This window comes from Corvus hawaiiensis, chromosome 4 (genome assembly GCF_020740725.1).
Source record: "Corvus hawaiiensis isolate bCorHaw1 chromosome 4, bCorHaw1.pri.cur, whole genome shotgun sequence".
NCBI classification, from domain to species: Eukaryota; Metazoa; Chordata; class Aves; order Passeriformes; family Corvidae; genus Corvus; species Corvus hawaiiensis.
In genome coordinates, this window is record NC_063216.1 from 78,619,591 (window position 1) to 78,639,420 (window position 19,830).

At 55.4% G+C, this 19,830-nt stretch overlaps 1 protein-coding gene across 3 annotated transcripts in view; it reads left to right on the forward strand.

Annotated features, from left to right (window-relative positions):
• The window catches only part of TASOR2 (transcription activation suppressor family member 2), a 39,400-nt gene extending 19,826 nt beyond the window's left edge, over positions 1–19,574 (forward strand). Inside the window, exons 12-24 of one of the 3 annotated variants that reach the window (XM_048302632.1) lie at positions 17–89; positions 828–902; positions 4,667–5,416; positions 5,752–5,991; positions 8,517–9,402; positions 10,434–10,974; positions 11,639–14,911; positions 15,527–15,652; positions 15,902–16,055; positions 16,739–16,844; positions 17,965–18,143; positions 18,466–18,589; positions 18,884–19,574. In XM_048302632.1, the coding sequence (XP_048158589.1) occupies positions 17–89; positions 828–902; positions 4,667–5,416; positions 5,752–5,991; positions 8,517–9,402; positions 10,434–10,974; positions 11,639–14,911; positions 15,527–15,652; positions 15,902–16,055; positions 16,739–16,844; positions 17,965–18,143; positions 18,466–18,589; positions 18,884–18,887 (6,531 nt within the window). In that variant the 3' untranslated portion in view covers positions 18,888–19,574. Of the gene's footprint in view, positions 1–16; positions 90–827; positions 903–4,666; positions 5,417–5,751; positions 5,992–8,516; positions 9,403–10,433; positions 10,975–11,638; positions 14,912–15,526; positions 15,653–15,901; positions 16,056–16,738; positions 16,845–17,964; positions 18,144–18,465; positions 18,594–18,883 lie in introns of those variants that run through there. The other 2 variants (XM_048302634.1, XM_048302635.1) reach the window with 2 other exon arrangements.
• Positions 19,575–19,830: the final 256 nt, after the last annotated feature.

Sequence of the window (19,830 nt, forward strand, 5' to 3'; positions counted from 1 at the left end):
TCTGTGTTTGTTGCAGGCCATCATCAAGTACCTGCGGGAGCAGGGGGTGCTCATCCTGCTCACGGCCTCAGCCTTGGCACGGGACCACGGTAACGGGGCTGGGCCGGGCTGGGCTTTAGCTCCTGCTGGGTTTGGCACGGGGCACTTGAGCTAAGGCTGGCTCCTTAACCTAAAGTTGGTTCCTTAAACTAAAGCTAGTTCCTTAAGCGTGGTTCCTTAAATTAAGCGTGGTTCCTTAAATTAAGCGTGGTTCCTTAAATTAAATGTGGTTCCTTAAACTGAACCTGGTGTCTTAAATAAAACTGGGTTCCTTAAACTGAACCTGGTTCCTTAAACCGAACCTGGTTCCTTAAACCGAACCTGGCCTCTTAAACTGAACCTGGTTCCTTAAATAAAACCTGATTCCTTAAACTAAAGGTGGTTTCTTAAACTACACCTAGTTTCTTAAACCTGGTTCCTTAAACTAAACCTGGTTCTTTAAACTAAACCTGGCTTCTTGAACTAAACCTGGTTTCTTAACCAAATCCCGGTTCCTTAAGCTAAACCTGGTTTCTAAAACTAAACCTGGTTCCTTAAACTGAATCTGGTTTCTTAAATAAAACAAGGTTTCTTAAATAAAACCGGTTTTCTTGATTTAAACCTTGTTTCTGGAACTAAATCTGGTTCCTTAAACTAAGCCTTGTTTCTTAAACTAGACCTGGTTTCTAAAACAAAACCTGTTTTCTTAAACTAAACCTGCTTTCTTTACCAAGACCTGTTCTTTTTAACTAAACCTGGTTTCTTAAACTAAGCCTGGCTTCTTAAACCACGCCTGGGTTCCTTTGCAGGGCTGGAGCCCAAGGAGCCTGTCAGCCTCCTGGCCCTGTTCCTGTTCACCTCGCCGCAGGCCCTGGGACCCACAGGTAGGAGCTTCCCTCTGCTGCCCTCAGATTCCGTTTTGGGGTGAAATCCTCGCTGAAAGGCCAAATCTCTCTCAAAACCCGGCTTTTCCTGCTCGGAACCAGCCCAGAGTGATGAAGGAGGAGAGGAAATCTCCGTTTCTGTTGCCTTTTGAGCTGATTTAAACCCGGCTCTGTGCTTTGCTGGCTCCCTGCACGTGATGGGAGTGACCAAAAATCACTTCCCAGGCCCTTTCCAGCGGCTCCTGGAGCTGTCTGGGTGAGCTCCGGGAGCCGGGATCCTGCCCAGCCTGGCTCCCATCCCAACAGACACGTGGCACTTTGCTGGACACGGCTCCAAAGAGGGGGAAAAATCAGGGAATTGTTCTCTGCCGAGATAACGAGCGAGAGGTCACGGCCTGGGGAAGGTGAGGAGAGCTGGGAAGAGGTGGGGAAAGGGCTCTGCTCCTGAAAAAGGGTTTGGAGTTCTCTGTGGGATGCAGAAGTTGCGGATGTGGAGCTGTGGCGGCTGCTCTGGGCCGTGTGAGGGGAGGGAGGGAGTGGGGCTGGGCAGAGCTTTGCTGTCCTCAGGGTGAGCCAGAGCTCAGGGAGCTGGGAAGGGAATCCCAGCATTCCCAAATGTGCTGCTCTTCCTGCAGGACAAACACGCGGAACGGAAAAAAATGCGGAGAGAGGCTTTTTACGAGGGGGTGGAGTGACGGGAGACAGGGAATGGCTTCAGAGTGACAGGGAGCAGGGTTAGGTGGGATATTGGGAAGGAATTGCTGGCTGGGAGGGTGGGGAGGGGCTGGGCTGGAATTCCCAGAGCAGCTGTGGCTGCCCCTGGATCCCTGGAAGTGTCCAAGGCCGGGTTGGATGGAGCTTGGAGCAGCCTGGGACAGTGGAAGGTGTCCCTGCCCAAGGGGTTGCAACTGGCTGGGCTTTGAGGTCCTTTTCCAGCCTGAACTATTCCATGATTTTATGAAATAAGAGAAAATAAGGAGAAACTTCCGGCTGGCTTTTTGTGGGATCATCCCAGGGATGAGCCAAGAGTGCTCCTGCCAGAACACTCCGGTGTTCCAGTCCTTCTGTGGCAGCAGAGAGGCTGGCACTGCCCATGGAAGCACCCAGGACACACCCAGCTGCCTTCCCTGGGAAAAGCTTCCCTTTCCAGCAGGGAAAACCAACAGCACATCCAAGCACAAAGGTTGCTTTGTCTTTTTTGGGGGTGGTTAACTTGGCAGCTGTAAACCTTTTCCTTCAGGATTTGGGCTTGGAATTCAGGTGAAGGTGTGCTGGTGACCTGGCAGTGCGGGATTTGGTGCCTGAATTCAGTCACCTGGAATTCCAGGGTGCGCTGCTAGGGGATCTTTCCTGGTTTCTTTCCAGAATATCCTCAGCTGGAAGGATCAAATCCAGCTCCAGGCCCTGCACAGACACCCCAAAAATCCCACCCCGTCCCTGAGCGTGTCCAAACGCTCCTGGAGTTTTGGGAATGTGCACATTCCCTGGGGATCCTGTTCAGTGCCCAGCACCCTCTGGGGTAAGAACTTTCCTGATATCCAACCTAAACCCCCCTGGCACAGCTCCAGCATTCTCATGGATCCTGTCCCTGTTGCCAGAGAGCAGAGACGGTGTCAGGGACGTTTGGGCAGAAGATTCCAAGTGCCAGGTCAATCCTGGGATCAGGTTGCTGCTGTGATGCCTGGAGGAGCAGAGGGATTCATTCCTGAAATCCTGGGAGCTGGGAGAGAGGAGACCAGGGAGATCCTGATTTTTTTAGTGGGATATTGTGGGAGAAGCAGATGGAGACTGGAGAGGACACCAGGCACAAGGTGCATCTCAGAGGGATGGGAAGGTTTGGAGCAGCAGAATAAAGGTGGGAAGAGAGGGATAACCCTGAGTGAACATTCCTGGTTATTCCCTGGGATCCAAACATTGATGGATGTTTTCCCTCAGGAGCAGCAGGATTTCCCCACACGTGCTGTCCCGTTCCGCCCACACGGCGTCACCCAGCCAATCCTGACCCTCTCCTGCCTCCCACACCTCTTTCCCTGGGATTACAAACCAAAGGCTTCTCCTTTCCATGGAGAAAGGAATCCCCCGTGCAGGGATTTGGGATGGGAAGGGAGGATCAGCCGTGCCGTGGGTGCAGGGGAGGTGAGGAACATCGCTCCTGGCAGGCTCGAAGGATGAATAATATTGCCCATTCCCAGATTTCCCCTTTCCCAACAAGCCCTGGATCTGTTCCTTCCTGTCCAGACAGCACCAAGAAGGAATGTGGGCAGCCATTCCCTGGGCAGCCATTCCCTGGGCAGCCATTCCCGAGCCAGCAGCTGAGGCAGGAAACTGGGAATTGGCTCCCAGGGACTCCTGGGCTTGCCGGGAAGCGAGACCAGCAGGGTGAGGAAAATCCCGCAGCTGGGAGGGGACAAGGAATTCCTCTGCCTTTTGCTGGGAAGAGAGGTGGCAGGGAAGGGCTCTGGAATTGTCCTGTGGCCAAAAGAAACCTTGGAATCAGATGATAACACTCAGCTGGGCCAAGCCTGTGGGTGCAGGGCGCTGACTCCAAGCCCTTGGATTGCAGAGGGAAAAGCTGGATGAACCTGGTTTGTGTGGGAAAGGAGCTGGATGAGCTTTCCTGGTGGGAAGGGATTTCTGGGACACGGCCGTGCCAGGCAGAGCCGGATCCCACGGTGCCACCTGCGAGGGTGGCACCCTCAGGGCTGGGACCTGGTGGTGTGGATCCCTCTGGAGAGGTTGGGATGTTTGGTGGGATCCATCTGGAGCAGGTTTGGGAGCTCTGGCTGGGAGTCTGGGACAAGAGGCTGTGAAATTCCAACCTTTGGGATCACCAAGGACATGGAGACAGGGTCACCATCCGGCTGGATGGACACTGGGAGGAGCCAGGAACTCCCAAACTTTGGGATCACCAAGGACATGGAGACAGACTCACCGTCCAGCTGGATGGACACTGGGAGGAGCCAGGAACTCCCAAACTTTGGGATCACCAAGGAATTGGAGACAGGGTCACCATCCAGCTGGATGGACACTGGGAGGAGCCAGGAAGTTCCAAACTTTGGGATCACCAAGGAATTGGAGGCAGGGTCACCGTCCGGCTGGATGGACATTGGGAGGAGCCAGGAACTCCCAAACTTTGGGATCACCAAGGAATTGGAGACAGGGTCACCATCCAGCTGGATGGACACTGGGAGGGGCCAGGAAGTTCCAAACTTTGGGATCACCAAGGAATTGGAGGCAGGGTCACCGTCCGGCTGGATGGACATTGGGAGGAGCCAGGAACTCCCAAACTTTGGGATCACCAAGTGCATCCCACGCTGGCAGCAGGTGGAGATGGAGCTGCTGGAATTTCCATCCAGACAGGGACATAACACAAGAAATCTGGGAATGGTGCCCCCCTGCCGGGACAACCCAAACGTGAACAGGTTTAAAGTCAAACAGTGACAAATCCTATCTCTTTCCAGACTGTCCTAAGTATTGGATTTAGTGGGAATTGCTGCAGTGAAGGATCTTGGACCTGGAATTTCCTGCAGGATGGGGCTGCTTGATACAACTCCAGTGTTTCATTTCAGTCTAATTCACTTCTGTGACTCCCACATGGAATTCTTTGTTCCCTTTGGCATCAACCCAGGAACATTTTCCTTGGGGCCAAGCTGATTCTTGGAGCTTTTCACTTCCATGCTCTCCTTGTGTGGAACAGGGAGGTGATTTAGGGAATTCAACCCTTTCCTAGTGGGATTTAAATGATTTTTCTTTTCCTTTCCCAGTGGAAAACCAGGATGCAAAGGAAAGCAGGGACAGGAGCGACATCTCCTTAAAAATCACCTCGGTTTTGCCTGGCCTTCGCTATGCCTTACGGAAAGCCGCCAGTTCCTCCTGGAATTCCTCAGGCAGCACCAGCACCTGGATCAAGGAGCAGCTCCAGGAATATGCAAAGCTCCAGGAAAACTCTCAGCCCAGCCCCAGCCAGAACAGCGACATTCCCGTTCCTTCTGTGCTCTCTCCATCCGAGGATGAAGCTGCTCATCCTTCCCAGAAACTCTCGGAGCGATCCCTGGCCCAGCTGCAGCGTTACCTCTCCGATCCCAGCAGCTTCACCTTGGGAATGTCGGCGGCCTTGGAATGTCTGAGTGGTGCCGGCAGCAATCCGGGAGCCAATCCTGGGAATTCCTCCTCAGCCGTGCCCTCACCGGATCCCGCTCCTCCCAACGGGAGAGACGAGAGCGAGGCTCCAAATCCCACTCTGGAGCTGGAGCAGGGTGGGGAGGGATTCCCAAAAAATGTCAACTCTCCCAGCAAGCTCTGGGGCCAGCAGAACAGGAGGAAATCCAGCCGGATCCTTGGGAAGAATCTGTCACCCCTCAAGGCACATCCCGTGGAAGACGACAGCAGGAACAGGGAAGCAGCCAAGAAAAAAATTAACACGGCTTTGTCTTTTCCCAAAAAATCAGGATCCAATCCCAACGAGCCCATGCTGAAATTGGCCAATTTGCAGTTTCCACATGGGAGGAAAAGGGGTGAGTGCTGGAAAAATGGGATTGAGTTCCTCCTGCTCAAGGGTTCGCTAGGAAGTGTCCCCTCGCCTTTCCAAGTGCCTGGGGCACATCCTGCATCCAAATAAATCTCCAGGTTCTTCTCCTGGGATTTATCCCAGGGAACGTGCCTGAAGCTGGGTGCAGTGGCCTCGTGCTGTTCCCTTCCTTTGCTTCCTGGTGAGGTAATGGATTTATTCCCAGTTCAATCAGGATAACGAGAAGGAAATCCTAAAAAACACCTCCCTCTTCCCGATTCCTTTTCAATTCCCAAAGAATTCCCAAATAAAAAGAAATCCCCCTGTTTTTCCCTGTCCCAGGTGCGGAGGTGCTGGCTGCAGAAATCATCCACAAACCCCAGTGTGACCTTGCTGAGAAGGAATCCTCAGCTCCTGGTGCTCCTGGCGTGGAAGCAAAGAGGCCAAAAACTCTGGAAAACCCGGACACGAGGAAGGTTCCGGTTGCGGAGAACGGCGCAAAGCCAGGAAAAAGTAAAACGCCAAAAAGTTTGGAAAACAGAGCATCGAAACCTACAGGAGACGACGAGCAGGCAGAGAGGGGTAAGAGAGCTGTTCCCTTGGGAAAAAATGCCTTGGAAAGCTGAGCCGTGATGGCACAACCAGATAACAGCAGAGATAAGAGGAGGGGGGAAATGGCTTTGGATTGGAACAGGGAAAACGTCAAAAATTGGGAAGGAATTCTGGAGTAGAATTCCCAGAGAAGCTGCCTCTGGATCCTTGGAAGTATCCGAGGCCAGGGCTTGGAGCATCCTGGGATAGTGGGAGGTGTCCCTGCCCTTGGGATTTGAGCATTCCATGATCAAATACCGCCCTTGGAATTCCTGGAGTGGATCCAGCCGATCCCTCCCGTGGGTTGGCTCCTGCCAAATTCCCAAAAAAATCCCAAAAAAAAAGAGCGTTTGGCTGTAAGAAACCCCCAATTTCTGCGTCTCGCTCTGCACTTCCCAAGGAAATTAAAAGTCCTGGAGCCCAGCTGGGATTCCAGGAGCTTGTACTGGGAGGGGGATTTTGGGACTGGTTTTCCGTGGCTTCATCCTGGCTTTATGGCCGTGGGTCTGGAGCCATGGGCAGGGGCATTTTGAACACCAAAAATGGAATTTTTCGGGATTATTTTTTAATGTTCCAACTGCCTTTGGGAGCTCCCAAGTTTCTGTGAGTGCTCTTCGAAGATCAGGGGGTTTTCTCTCTGTTTTTGGGGATTTTCTCTCTGTTTTGGGCTTTTCTCTCTGTTTTGGGGGTTTTCTCTCTGTTTTGGGGGGTTTTCTCTCTGTTTTTGGGGGTTTTCTCTCTGTTTTGGGGGTTTTCTCACTGTTTTGGGGTTTTTTTTCTCTGTTTTGGGGGATTTTCTCTCTGTTTTGGGGGTTTTCTCTCTGTTTTGGGGTTTTCTCTCTGTTTTGGGGGTTTTCTCTCTGTTTTGGGGGTTTTCTCACTGTTTTGGGGTTTTTTTCCTCTGTTTTTAGGTGTTTTCTCTCTGTTTTGGGGGATTTTCTCTCTGTTTTGGGGGTTTTCTCTCTGTTTTTGGGGGGTTTCTCTCTTGTTTTGGGGGTTTTCTCTCTGTTTTTGGGGATTTTCTCTCTGTTTTGGGGGTTTTCTCTCTGTTTTGGGGGATTTTCTCTCTGTTTTGGGGGTTTTCTCTCTGTTTTGGGGGGTTTTCTCTCTGTTTTGGGCTTTTCTCTCTGTTTTGGGCGTTTTCTCTCTGTTTTTGGGGATTTTCTCTCTGTTTTGGGCTTTTCTCTCTGTTTTGGGGGTTTTCTCTCTGTTTTTGGGGATTTTCTCTCTGTTTTGGGGGTTTTCTCTCTGTTTTGGGGGATTTTCTCTCTGTTTTGGGGGTTTTCTCTCTGTTTTGGGGGGTTTTCTCTCTGTTTTGGGCTTTTCTCTCTGTTTTGGGGGTTTTCTCTCTGTTTTTGGGGTTTATCTCTCTGTGTTGGGGGTTTTCTCTCTGTTTTGGGGGTTTTCTCTCTGTTTTGGGGGGTTTTCTCTCTGTTTTTGGGGGTTTTCTCTCTGTTTTTGGGGTTTATCTCTCTGTGTTGGGGGTTTTCTCTCTGTTTTGGGGGGTTTTCTCTCTGTGTTGGGGGTTTTCTCTCTGTTTTGGGGGTTTTCTCACTGTTTTGGGGGGTTTTCTCTGTTTTTAGGGGGTTTCTCTCTGTTTTGGGGGTTTTTCTCTCTGTTTTGGGGGATTTTCTCTTTATTTTGGGGTTTTCTCTCTATTTTGGGGTTTTCTCTCTGTTTTGGGGGATTTTCTCTCTGTTTTGGGGGATTTTCTCTCTGTTTTGGGGGTTTTCTCACTGTTTTGGGGGGTTTTCTCTGTTTTTAGGGGGTTTCTCTCTGTTTTGGGGGGTTTCTCTCTGTTTTGGGGGTTTCTCTCTGTTTTGCAGATTTTATCCCTGTTTTTAGGGGTTTCTCTCTGGTTTTAGGTATTTTCTCCCTGTTTTTAGGAGGGGTTTCTCTCTGTTTTGGGTGTTTTCTCTCTGTTTTGGGTGTTTTCTCTCTGTTTTAGGGGTTTTCTCTCTGTTTTTAGGGGGTTTCTCCCTATTTTAGGAGTTTTAATCTTTGTTTTGGGGGTTTTCTCCCTGTTTTAGGGTTGTCTCCCTGTTTTGGGGGTTGTCTCCCTGTTTTGAGGGCTTTCTCCATGTTTTTGGGGTTTTCTCTCTGTTTTGGGGGTTTTCTGGAGGCTTTTTATACCTCACTTATTGCAAGGATAACCCCGAACTCATCCATGAAAATCCCAAATGCTCAAACTTCAAGAAAAATCAAAGCAGAATAAAAAGGATCAAGGAAAATTAAAAACTCCTCAGGTTGTGTTTAAGGGGGGATTTTGCTCCCACCGCATCCCTGTGCCTTTTATTCCTGAGCAAAAAACCTTCCTGAATAATTCCCAACTCTGGATCATTTCCTGGTAGCCATGACCATGGAGATCTTTTTGAAAAGTGTGGCAAATCCCTCTGGGAAAGACTTTTTTTCCCCGGAGAACCTGCCCGGAACCGCTCCTTGGTGCAGAATTGTGCGCCCTTCATTTATTTTTTCACTTTCTAATTAACTTTTCTCACTGGTTTTTCCTCCTTCAGAGCAGAACGAGCCGCTCTCCCACCCCCCGAGCGAAGCCTCTTCCCAATCCCACGAAGCAGAGTGCCATGGGAATGAGGTTTATCCCACTGGAATTCCCAGCGTTGCCTTTGCTCCGCAAGGGGACAACTGCGAATCCCACGCCTTGAACCTGCTGGCTGACCTGGCCCTGGGCTCTTGTATCCCTCCCTTTATTCCCAAGGATTGTGGGATCATCCCGGTGTCCTGCAGCCTTCCCGGTGATTCCACGGAGCAGCAGAGCCCTTCCAAGCCCAAATCCCCACGCATGGCTCCCGACCACAAATACCACAGGGCAGAAAAGCACGGGAGAAAAGCCACCTCGACCAGCAAAGTGTCCATGAACGAGCCACTTCCTGAAAAAACACATCCCAACCATCCAGCCTCTCTTCCCAAGGAGAAAACCTTTGGAATTTTCAGTAGGACCAGCGTGAATCTCATCCCAGCCAAGCTCCAGGCGTTGCCTCCCCGGGAAGCTCCGGAAGCTGCCGAGGTGAACCAGCACTCCATCATCTCAGCCGAGCACTCCTACGCCTCCCCCATGCCCGAGCATCCCAGGAAACACCCCAATCCCAAAGGGAATCCCAGCGCTGGGCCAGCTCCCTCCAAAAACGGCCCCAGGAATGCTCCAGCAGCTCCTTTGGTCGGGAAGGTGCTGCCATTCCGGCACCAGCAGAGCAGCGCCTTGGAGCCCAGCAGGAGCAGGAGCTCTCCCAGGAAAAAGGAGGATTTTTCCAAGAGCCACACGGTGAACATCTGTGGGGATTCCATGAGGGTGACGTGCCGTTGGGAAGAGGAATATCTCTTCCACTTGGACAGCAGGTACACCAACGATTCCCTGGAGAAAACTGTCATCCGTGCCCTGCATGGGTAAGTCAGCCTGGAATGGCTGGAGGGATTTGGGAAGGGGCTTGCCTTGGTTTTATCCCTTTGTTTTCCATAAGAATCAATTTCGTCCGTGCTTGCCAAGGTACAGCTGCTGTGTTTTTCCTGGAAAAAAGGAGGGATTTGGGAGGGTGGTGCTGGGGTGGGACAAAGTGGATGTGGCTGAACCATGTGTGCTGGACCTGTCCTGGGCTGATCCCGAGGTGTGGGCAGCAGGAAAAGCGGGAATTCTGCTCCTCTGCTCCACTCAGGTGATCCCACATGGAATCCAGCTCTGGGATCCCAGTATCAGGATATGGAGCTGCTGGAGAGAGTCCAGAGGAATCCATGGAGCTGCTCCCAGGGCTGGAGCCAGGCTGGGAGAGCTGGGAATGTTCCCCTGGAGAAGGGAAGGATCCAGGGAGAGCTGAGAGCCCCTTGCAGGGCCTAAAGGGGCTCCAGGAGAGCTGCAGAGGGACTGGGGCCAAGGCATGGAGGGCCAGGAGCCAGGGAATGGCTTCCCAGTGCCAGAGGGCAGGGCTGGATGGGAGATTGGGAATTGGGAATTGCTGGCTGGGAGGGTGGGCAGGGGCTGGAATGGAATTCCCAGAGCAGCTGGGGCTGCCCCTGGATCCCTGGCAGTGCCCAAGGCCAGGCTGGACACTGGGGCTTGGAGCAGCCTGGCACAGTGGGAGGTGTCCCTGGACACAGGATGGGCTTTAAGGTCTCTTCCCACCTAACCCATTCCATGATTCTGCAATTCCCACGGCTCTGCAGCTGGAATTGGTACCTAAAGCCAGCACCCCAAGTACTCCGTTTCTCCTTTGGAGCTTGGAGTTCCTCTTTTTTTCCCTTTTTTCCAAAAAAAAAAAAAAGCTGGAATCTGCCTCAAGCAGCAATCTGTGCCCTCCTTCCTTGGGGCTGCGCCCTGCAGGGAGCCAGGGATGAATTCCAGGCGTGAATTCCAGGCACGAATTCCCTGCAGCCGAGGTGGGGAGGATGGAGATGGTTCAGGCTGTTTTTCCTTCCCTTCCCAGGCCCTGGGATCCCGATCTTCCCGACGACGTGGAAGGGATGAAGCTGATCCTGCACATGTGGGTGGCTCTGTTCTACAGGAAGCCCAGCAAGCTCCTGAGCAGCTCCCGGAAGGTGGTGGAGCACTGCAATCCCACCAAATTTGTCTCCATCAGCAGCTCCGGAGGTTTCCTGGAGCTCAGCGACGACAGCCAGGATTGCTTCGCCTTCGAGACGTGTCCCGCAGACTCCGGCTCCGATCCTGACCAGACTCCCAGCAGCTCCCTGGATCCCAGCACTCCTTCTTGCCAGGGCCTTCCCCAGCCGGAGAAAAGCCCCGCGGATTCCCAGACGGACGCGGATGGAATTCCCGGCGCCGTGGATAGCACGGTGTCCTCCTCCTCAGGGGAGCTGCCCTGCGGGGAGGAGGAGGAGCCTTCCTCCACCAGCTGTCTCGAGAGCCTTTCCCTCCGGGATGATGCCGGGGAAAGGCGGGATTTGGGACGCGGGGAGCCGGAGGTCGTTCCCGAGGAGGACGCGCGCGACGTCTCGAGCGTCGGCGCGGTGAGTTCGGCCTGGGGGTACTCCGAGGCTCTGGGGAGAGCAGGATTTTCCAAGAGGAATGGAGCAGATGTCCCTGGGGGGTGTCCAGGGAAGCGGGGATTCTCTCCGAGGGGGAGGAATCCCAAACTAAAGCAGTTTAAGTGTCCGTTTCTGATTTAAACTCCGGGTTTGTGGGAGGGCTGAGTCCTCAACTGAGGGATCGGGGAGCTCCCAGCATCCCAGAGCAGAATTCCAGATCCAGGAGAGGCACAGCCATTCCCATGTGCATTTGGAAAGCTGGGATTTGTTGCCTTGGAAGTTTTTCCCCCACGCAGGCGGCAGTGCCGTGCTTTGCATCATTTCCCTCATCCCTCTGGTGAAATCCATGAAAATTCCGTTCTGGATTGAGTTTTTAAATTAATTTTTCCACTTTCTCCAGTCTGCGCATGGTCAGGAGTGGAGGTTTTTGGGGTGAACATAAAACGTGGGGCTCTGCTGACATTTTTCCAAGCCTGAATTCTTGAATTAAAAGAATTCCTTTAAAACTTCCACTCCTGAACAAAGGAGCAGCTTCCATCAGGCTGGAACTGCATGAAGGAAAAAATTCCAGGTTTTCTTTCCTGCATGGGTGTCTCATCTCCTGCGTTTTTCCATGAGGATTAACCTCTGGATTGTGTCGTTCCAGGAGGAGCCGGTCAAGGAGAACCTGCTGGATTCCAGGATCACCCCCAGCCCTTCCCAGGAGCTTGGCTGTTCCGGCAAATCCCCGGCTGAGTTTTCCAACCCCGGCAGCCAAACGCCGAATTCCAGCTCGACTCCATGGACAGACCCCCCCTGTGTGCTGCAGGAAAATGGGGAGCAGCAGGAAAACCAGTGGGAAGCAGGCTCAGGGAGTGGCCCCGGCCCTCCCGAGGATGGGGAGGGAATGGGAGACTCTGGACACCCTCTGGAAGTTGAGGATGGCAGCTGGGCCGCTGGCACTGATCCACAGCCTCCCTGTGATTCCGTGCCCTTGGAAGCAAATCCCGCGAGTGCAGAGCCTGGGGGAGCCACTGAGGAAGGGGTGGAATCCCAGGAGCCCTCGGAGCATTTGGGAAAAGAGCAGAGAGAGGTGGAGGAGGGAAAGGAGGTGGAGGAGGGAAAGGAGGAGAAGGAGGAGTTTGAGGATGAAAGCTCCTTCCTGGGACCTGTGGATTTGATGTTGTCTGAGAGCAGCGATGCCGAGATGGAATGTGAGCACCGCGAGCAGAATCCAGGGAATTCGGCGTCTCCAGAGGAGCTTGGTGTTCCTGAAGAGGACCCCGTGCCCAGCCCCACCTCCCTGGCATCCCCCTGCCCCGACAGATCCACACCAGCACTGTCAGATGGGACCGGGACCGACCCCGAAGGGTTTCCCGAGGAGATGTCACCAAGCCGGGATGAGCTCCCGGATCCCTGGGATGCTCCGGGCAGCGCGGATTCGGAGATAGATGGGCTTGGTGCGGCCAGCCCGGCCGAGGTGGGGTCACCCCACAGTGACAGTGGGGAGCCGCTGTCCCCACCTGATCCCAGCCCTGTCCACGAGGCGCAGCCCGACAGCGTTACGGGAAACCCGGGAGCTGCTGGAGACGCGCTCGGGAATGGCTCGGAGCAGAAAAACTGGGATCATGCGCCCTCTGCAGAAAGGTGGGAGCCTGCCAGGAGCACGGCCAGCCTGGAGTCCCCCCGCAGCCAGGGAATGACCCTGACCCTGTCCCCCGACTCCAGCTCCGTCTGCCTGACCTCTCCCGATGGATCTGTTGATCCGTGGGCTGCTCCAGAGGATCCGCCCATGGAGAGCCTCCAGTCGCCGTCCCAGAGCGAGCTGGGAAGGAGCAGCTGCTGTTCCCAGGCGTGTGGGGATGATGCTGATCCTGAGCTGGATTCCCTGGACACTGAGGAATCAAACCAAGGAGGGAGCAGGATTCTGGTGGAAGAACAGCATGGAAGCGCCGCTGCCAGCGGCACAGAGGAGCTGGATGATCCCATGGGAGCAGGAGATGGCCGGGACTCCCCCTTGGACTATGCAGACGCAGGAGATGATTCCAGAGCTGAGGAGAGGGAGGATGAGTTCCCTGAGGCAGAGAATTCCCCTGGGAATGACACAATGAGCATGGAAATGGCGGCTGACACTCCACAGGAGCCGGGCATCCCTCTCCACCATCACCTCCTGGAATCAGAGCCCCCATCCTCCTCCATCCGGGAGGGGATCTCGGCCATCAAGGAGCTGCCCAGGCAGCAGCAGAACTTCCCAAATAGCCATGGAGACCCAGCTCCTGCTTCTCCCCCTCACACTGGAGGCTCAAATCCCCCCATTCCCGCGGTGCCGAGCCGGCGGGAGTCGGTCCTGTGCCGCCTCTGGAAGCCGTGCTGGGAAGGAGGAGCTGCCCAGGTGAGCGTGGCTGCCTGGAGCCTGGATGGCTCCTTAAATCCCAGCTGTTCCCAGGAGGAGATGAGAGCTCCGCACTCCCCCGCGGATGAGTTTGTGCCAGCCGAGCCGGGATCTGCTCCTCCTTCTCCGTGCGATCCATGGGACGATCCCGAGGGTGCTGAGCCGGGCTCTCCCCTCCCCGAGGCGCTCCCTGGGATGCTCCCTCCTTCTCCGGACAGTGCCCGGTGGTCCGGGAGCTGCGGCAGCGCCGGGAGCCAGGCAGGGGATGCCGGAGGGAGCCCCGGGGAGGAGCCCATCCCGCCTGAGGATCTGGAAGGAGGCAGCATTCCCAGTCCTGCTCCCTTCCCAGCCCGGGAGTGTCCCCTGTGCGAGCCCTGGGCTGGGTGTGAACACAGCCCCGAGGGATCCGAGGCGTTCCCTGATCCCGACTGCGCCGGCTCTGAGGTGGGAGAGGGAGAAATCCCCGATTCTCCCATGCCGGCGTCGCCATTGGGCGAGCACAGGGATCCCTCCGGAGAAAGCCCGGAGCTCAGCGATGCCGAGGATATTTCGGATGAGCTCCCAAGGGAAGAGCAGCTCCCATGCCAGGATGGACACGAGGGCTCGGCCTTTGAAGATCCATTGGAGAATTCCTTTGGTGACTCAGAGCAGGAATATTTTGAGGGCGATTCACGCTCCCCGCTTCCAACCAGGAATTCCTGCATCATGAGCTCCTCGGATGCTGCAGGAACAAGGACTAGCTGGGACAACTCCCCCAGGAGCTCCGTGCACATGGAGGAGCACGGAGAGGACTGGGATCGGGGGATCCCCAGGGATTACGGGAGCTTCATGGTCACTCGGCAGTGCCAGGAGAGGATGGAAAATTTCCAGCTTCCAAAGAGGCGCAGCCGCCGTGCCCGGGAATCTCCTCTGCTCCGGTCCCTGATGGGGACCTGGAGGGGCTTTGAGGAAATCACCCAGAACACTTTGGACATGGAATGTCTCCGCTTCCATTATAAGCTAAAACAAATCCTGAGGAATGGCAAACCTCCCTTTTCTACCTCCAAAAGCATCTTCCCAAAAGACTTCTGTGCCCCCATCCCGCTGTCCCCACGCAGCAGGAGCCCCTTGCAGGTGACAATTCCACCTTCAGACGCGTGGCTGGGCGGGCTCCACTCCCGCCGGCACAGGGATAACCGGGATACCAGGAGAGCCAGATCCCGGGCCCGGAGCCGGGATCGCAGGGCTCCCTTGCACCTCGGGAAGCTCCGATACGACCGCGCCCTGCCGGACTCGCGGGGGGACGTCGCCGTCATCCTGGACGAGTATTCCGAGTTCCAGAGGGTGGTGCTGAGCAGGGCCGAGGCCAGGAGCGAGGGCCCGGCGCAGGGAGAGGCCGGGAATGCGCGGGTCGGGACGGGCCGGCCCGGCAGGACGGTGGCGTTCGGGGCGGTGATCGCGGAGCTGCGCGGGGCCCTGCGCGCCCACCTGCGCCGCGTGGCCGACGGACAGCCCAGAATGTTCTACCTGCTGGAGACGGGACAGGAGCCGTTCTTCGACAGGGTGAAGGTAGGAGCCCTCCCTGGATTGGGGTGGTTTGGGGTGGGCAGCTCCAGGATAGAGCTGAGGGTGGCAGGAACAGGGAAGCTTGGGCAGCCTGGCAGGGATGGTTTGGTTCCCTTAGCCCAGGAGCCACCTCGGCTCCCAGCACCAGGAATTGGAGTCAGGCACTGAGGTTGCACAGGAGCCTTGGGATTGGGTTGTCACGGAATCATGGAATGGTTTGGGTTGGGAAGGGATCCTAAGGATTATCCAATTCCAACCCCGTGGGCAGGGACACCTTCCCTATCCCAGGCTGCTCCACATGGCCTTGGACACTGTCAGGGATCCAGGGGCAGCCACAGCTTCTCTGGGAATTCCAGCCCAGCCCCTCCCCACCCTCCCAGCCAGGAATTCCTTCCCAAGATCCCATCTAAAACAACTCTGGTTTAGTGTGAAGTCCAACCATTCCCAGCACTGCCGAGGCCAGCACTGCCTGTGTCCCCCAGTGCCCCGCCCACGTGGCTTCTGAATCCCTCCAGGAATGGGGGACCCACCCCTGCCCTGGGCAGCCCATTTTCCTTCCTCTCTCCTTGTTCCCAGGAGAATATTCCCAATCCAAACCTCACCTGGTTTCTGTTCCAGGCCTTGCTGAAGGATGAGGGCTTTGTGAGGACGGAACCCCTGAACTTCTGCGGGGCCGCAGGCCGGGACGGCGAGCGGCTGCTGGTCATCGTCAGGAACGAGGACATCTCCTCCCACATCCACAGCGTGAGCCTCCGTCCCTCTTGTCCTGCTCTCTGTTCTTTAATCCCAGCATCCGTTAAAAACGTTGGAACAGCCCAGCTCAAAGCAGTGAGGTTGGGCTTCTCTTGTCCAGCCACCCGGTTCCAGGGATTGTTCCATCCCTGTGGCACCGTCCAGCTTTGGGGTTGGGATGTGGGGACAGGAATGGTGGGATGGGCTGGGATGGGCTGGGCTCTGTGCATTCGGGGTGGCACAAAGCCGCTGTGCCCGCAGGTGCCGTGCCTGCTGCAGCTGAAGCGCTGTCCCGGCGTGGTGTTTGCCGGAGTGGACGATCCCGAGGATGTGACGGGTGACACATTCCAGGAGCTGTTCCAGGCCGGAGGCTTCGTGGTGTCCGACGAGGAGCTGTTGGAAAGGGTGACCCTGGGTGAGTCTCGGGGCGTTTGCTGACACATTCCCAAATCTTCCCATTGTTCTGCTTCCAGTGGGGAATTCTTGCCCCTCTCTCTGATGTTGGGATCCCATCGGGATAGAGGGCCCAGCTCAAGGGTCCCCAAAACATCCAAGAGCAGGAGAGGGCTGTGCCAGGATGTTCATTCAGCCTGGAGAGCCATGGAATGGTTTGGGTGGGAAGGGACCCTAAGGATGATCCCATTCCACGGGCAGGGACACCTCCCACCTCCCCGTGTCCAAGCCCCAGTGTCCAGCCTGGCCTTGGACATTCCAGGGATCCAGAGACAGCCACAGCTGCTCTGGGAATTCCATTCCAGCCTCTCCCACCCTCCCAGCCAGCAATTCCTTCCCGATGTCCAATGGAAAAGGGCCTTCAGCTCCTCGATGGGAAGTGGCAGAGGGAACTGAGCCAGCTCCTCTGGGAGCTGCACCTCGAGGTGACAGGGCCAAGCTGCCCTTGTCCTTCCAGATGTCAGGGAAAAACCTGCACCAGGACATGATCCCAGTGCCCCACCCAGTGAAGTTTGAGGTTCCATCCTTGTTGGAGGGACTCAAAATTCCCCTGGACACCCTCAGGTGGCCCAACTTTGAGCGGGGCTTGGCCCAGAGACCCCCAGGTGCCCTCTCCACCTATCCCTGGCTCTGGTGTCCCCTCAGGCCAGCTGAAGGAGGTGGTGAAGGTGCTGGAGAAGCTGAACAGGAACGGGAGGTGGAAGTGGCTCCTGCACCACAAGGAGAGCAAGAAGCTCCGAGGAGACCTCAGGTAACGGCTCTGCCTGGAAATTGGGGATTCTTGGGATGGAGAAGCAGGACTTGGGACCTGGAGAGCATCAGATGGCCTGGAACGTTTTCCTGGATGCGATCCTGGATGCGATCCTGGATGAGGCAGAGCTCTGGCAGCTCTCCCGGCTCCCTGCTGGGCTTCCATAAGGCCCTTCCCTCTCTCCCTGGCAGGGATGCCCTCAGGGAGTGCTGCAGGCTCCTGGAAAGGCCCAGATTTCCTTGGAGGAGCTGCACATCCCCAAAACTCCAAAAGTAAACTTCCCTCCCTTCCCACCAGCTCATCCCAACTCCTGAGACACCCCCGGGAACTCAGGGCACCTTCCTGGGGCTCTTCCCCCTCTGCTGCTGCTTTTTCCGTCCCATCACATTTGGGATGTGGGATTTGGGATGGGATGAGGAGCCCTGAGCTGGTGATGAAGAGAGGGAATTGCCACTCCAGTTCCCACCGTGGATGATTGAAGATGGAGCTGCTCTGGCGTGGGCTCATTTGTGGCTCTCCCTGGGAAGGGTGGAGTGAGAAAACTCCTGGGCTGGGATAAAGGAAGTTTAACAGGGAAAGGAAAAGCTGGGCATGCAGACAAAACCAAGGAATCCATTCCCCGTCACAGGCCAGGGCTCCACCGTGACTTGGGAACACCCACACCACCTCTCCAACATCCCCTCTTCCTTCTTTTCCTCCCAGCTTCATATCCCAGGCATGATTCCAGGCTCTGGAATATCCCTTGGGACAGTGGCAGTCACCTGTCCTGGCCAGGCCCTGGAGGGGTGGGTGAGGAGCAGCTTTGGCTGTGCCAAACCCTGCTCAGCAACAAAACATCCCAGAATTATCCACAGCTCCCAGCACAGATCCCAATGAGCACAGATCCCAAACAGCCCCACAGCAGCTGCTGAGATGAAAATGAACCCAATCCCAGGCCACAACCTGGGAGCTGCCTGGAGCAAGGGGGAATTTGTCACTTTTGATCCATATGGAGCAGCAAAAGTCACCCAATGAGACGGGAAAAAACACCTGGAAGGGCAGATCCCACCCTCCCTGCTCATTCCCTGGGAAGGGGGGAGAGGGATGAAGCCCCTGAGCCCTCCTCGTGCCCCTCTCTCAGCAGGGGCGATGCCCAGAAGAAGCAGCTGCTGCTGAAGTGGTGCCAGGGAGCGGAGCTGGTGGAGCTGCTGCACTTCCACGGCTGCGACTCCCCGGCGGCTCCCGAATCCCGGCACATCCAGTGCCTGCTGGAGCTGCAGGTGCGCCACATCCACGCCAGGTTCGCCGTGTATCTCACAGGTAAAGGCATCCCACACCCAGCCGGTGTGAAATTGCCCTGGAAAGGGATGGAGGAGGGGTGCGAAATCCCTGTTTTCCTGCCCTTCCTGCGGGAATCGCTTGTTCAAGGTGTGGGTCAGGTGTGAGTGGTGGAAAGCAACCGGATTTTTGGAGGTCGCTGAATTCCAGCAGTTTTGGAGCCTGTGGGTGGCTTCACGCTCCAGTTCTGGCCTTGTTGGCAAAGCACCAGAGCAATCACAGTGGGATTTAGGGATATTTCCCACACATTTAAGAACAACCTCATTTGTTTGAATTAATGATCCTGCTGCTCCTCCCCTTGCAGAAAATCCCGGCGGCAGCAGCAGCAGCAGGGAAATCCTGGAAAGCAAAGGAATTCTTGTGGCTGACATCAACACCTTCCTCGGGACGGTGCAGAAAGTGGCTGCTCCGTTCAGAAGAAGCTACTGGTAAGGTGGGAAAGCTTGGGATTGATCCCAAAATCTGGGAGCAGCTCCGGGGTTGTCTGTGGGAGGGCCAGCAGGGAGCTCTGCTCCGCAGCAGAGCAGGGACTGTCCCAAAGCGCTGGATCTGGGATCTGCCAGCACTCAGGGCTGGCTCCTGAGCTGTATCCAGGAGAGCCACGCTTGGCACTGCTGGAAAATGGGAAAAACTCCAGGCCTGGCCCTGGGGAAGCTCTGCAGGAGGCTGGCACTACCCAGAGGGAGCCGGGCACTGACCTGGGCCACGTCTCTGTGTTGCAGGTGACAAAGCGAAGCCACGAGGACACAGCTCCTCCCCAGGCCCTGTGGCACCAGTTTGGGCATCCCAGTCCCGCAGGGAACATCCCCACCGTCCATCCCAGTGGATCCCAGACATTGCTGGGGGTGGGGGAAGGTCGGGTTTAGCTCTGTACATAAATCTTATTTAAAGCTGGGAAATGCAAATCCTCGGGGGATTCATTCCCTGCCACCTAGTCCCACATAGGAAAGGTTCTTTTAACGGTACAGGTAAATTATTGGAATGTTTTCAAGTCTTTAGAGCAGCTGCCATTGGAGCATTTGGAAAAGGAATTTAATTTCCCGAAGTTTACTTGAAGGCTAGGAATGAGAAGAAATCCATTTTCCACCTGGCTGTTGCTGTCCAGGCCCCGCCCAGGCCCACACTACATTTCAGCTCACCCCTGTTGCCTCCTGGTACCAGTTCCCTGCTGGGACTCGACGCCTTCCAGCACGTGGAATTCTTGTAAATAGCAGGAAGCCGGGATGCAGGAACAGAATAAGCTCTTATTTATGGGGGCCGGGATGGAAACGCCACGTCCGAGCCCCGTTCCCAACCCGGCTCCGCGGGGCAGGGGCGTCCTTTCAGTTTGTTTTTAAATCCAAGACTGCGAGGCCGTTCTGTACAGGATGAATTTGTAAAGAGTTTGATTAATAAAACCACCAAAAAAATGAACTTTCCCCCAGCTCTGCTTTCTGGAGAGGGGATCCTGCTCAGCATCCAGCCTTTTCCAACACGGGAAAGGGAGGGCAGGGGTTTTTCCAGCTGGGGAGAGGTTGGGAATCAACAAAGGAGTGAGCAAGAGCATGGTGAGCTCCTGGATGATGGATCCCATCCTGCTTCCCAGGAAGGATGGAATAACCAGAGGAACAGCCAGGGTCCAGCAGGTAGGGACAACAGAATCATTTATTTTCCACCTGCATGGGGGAAA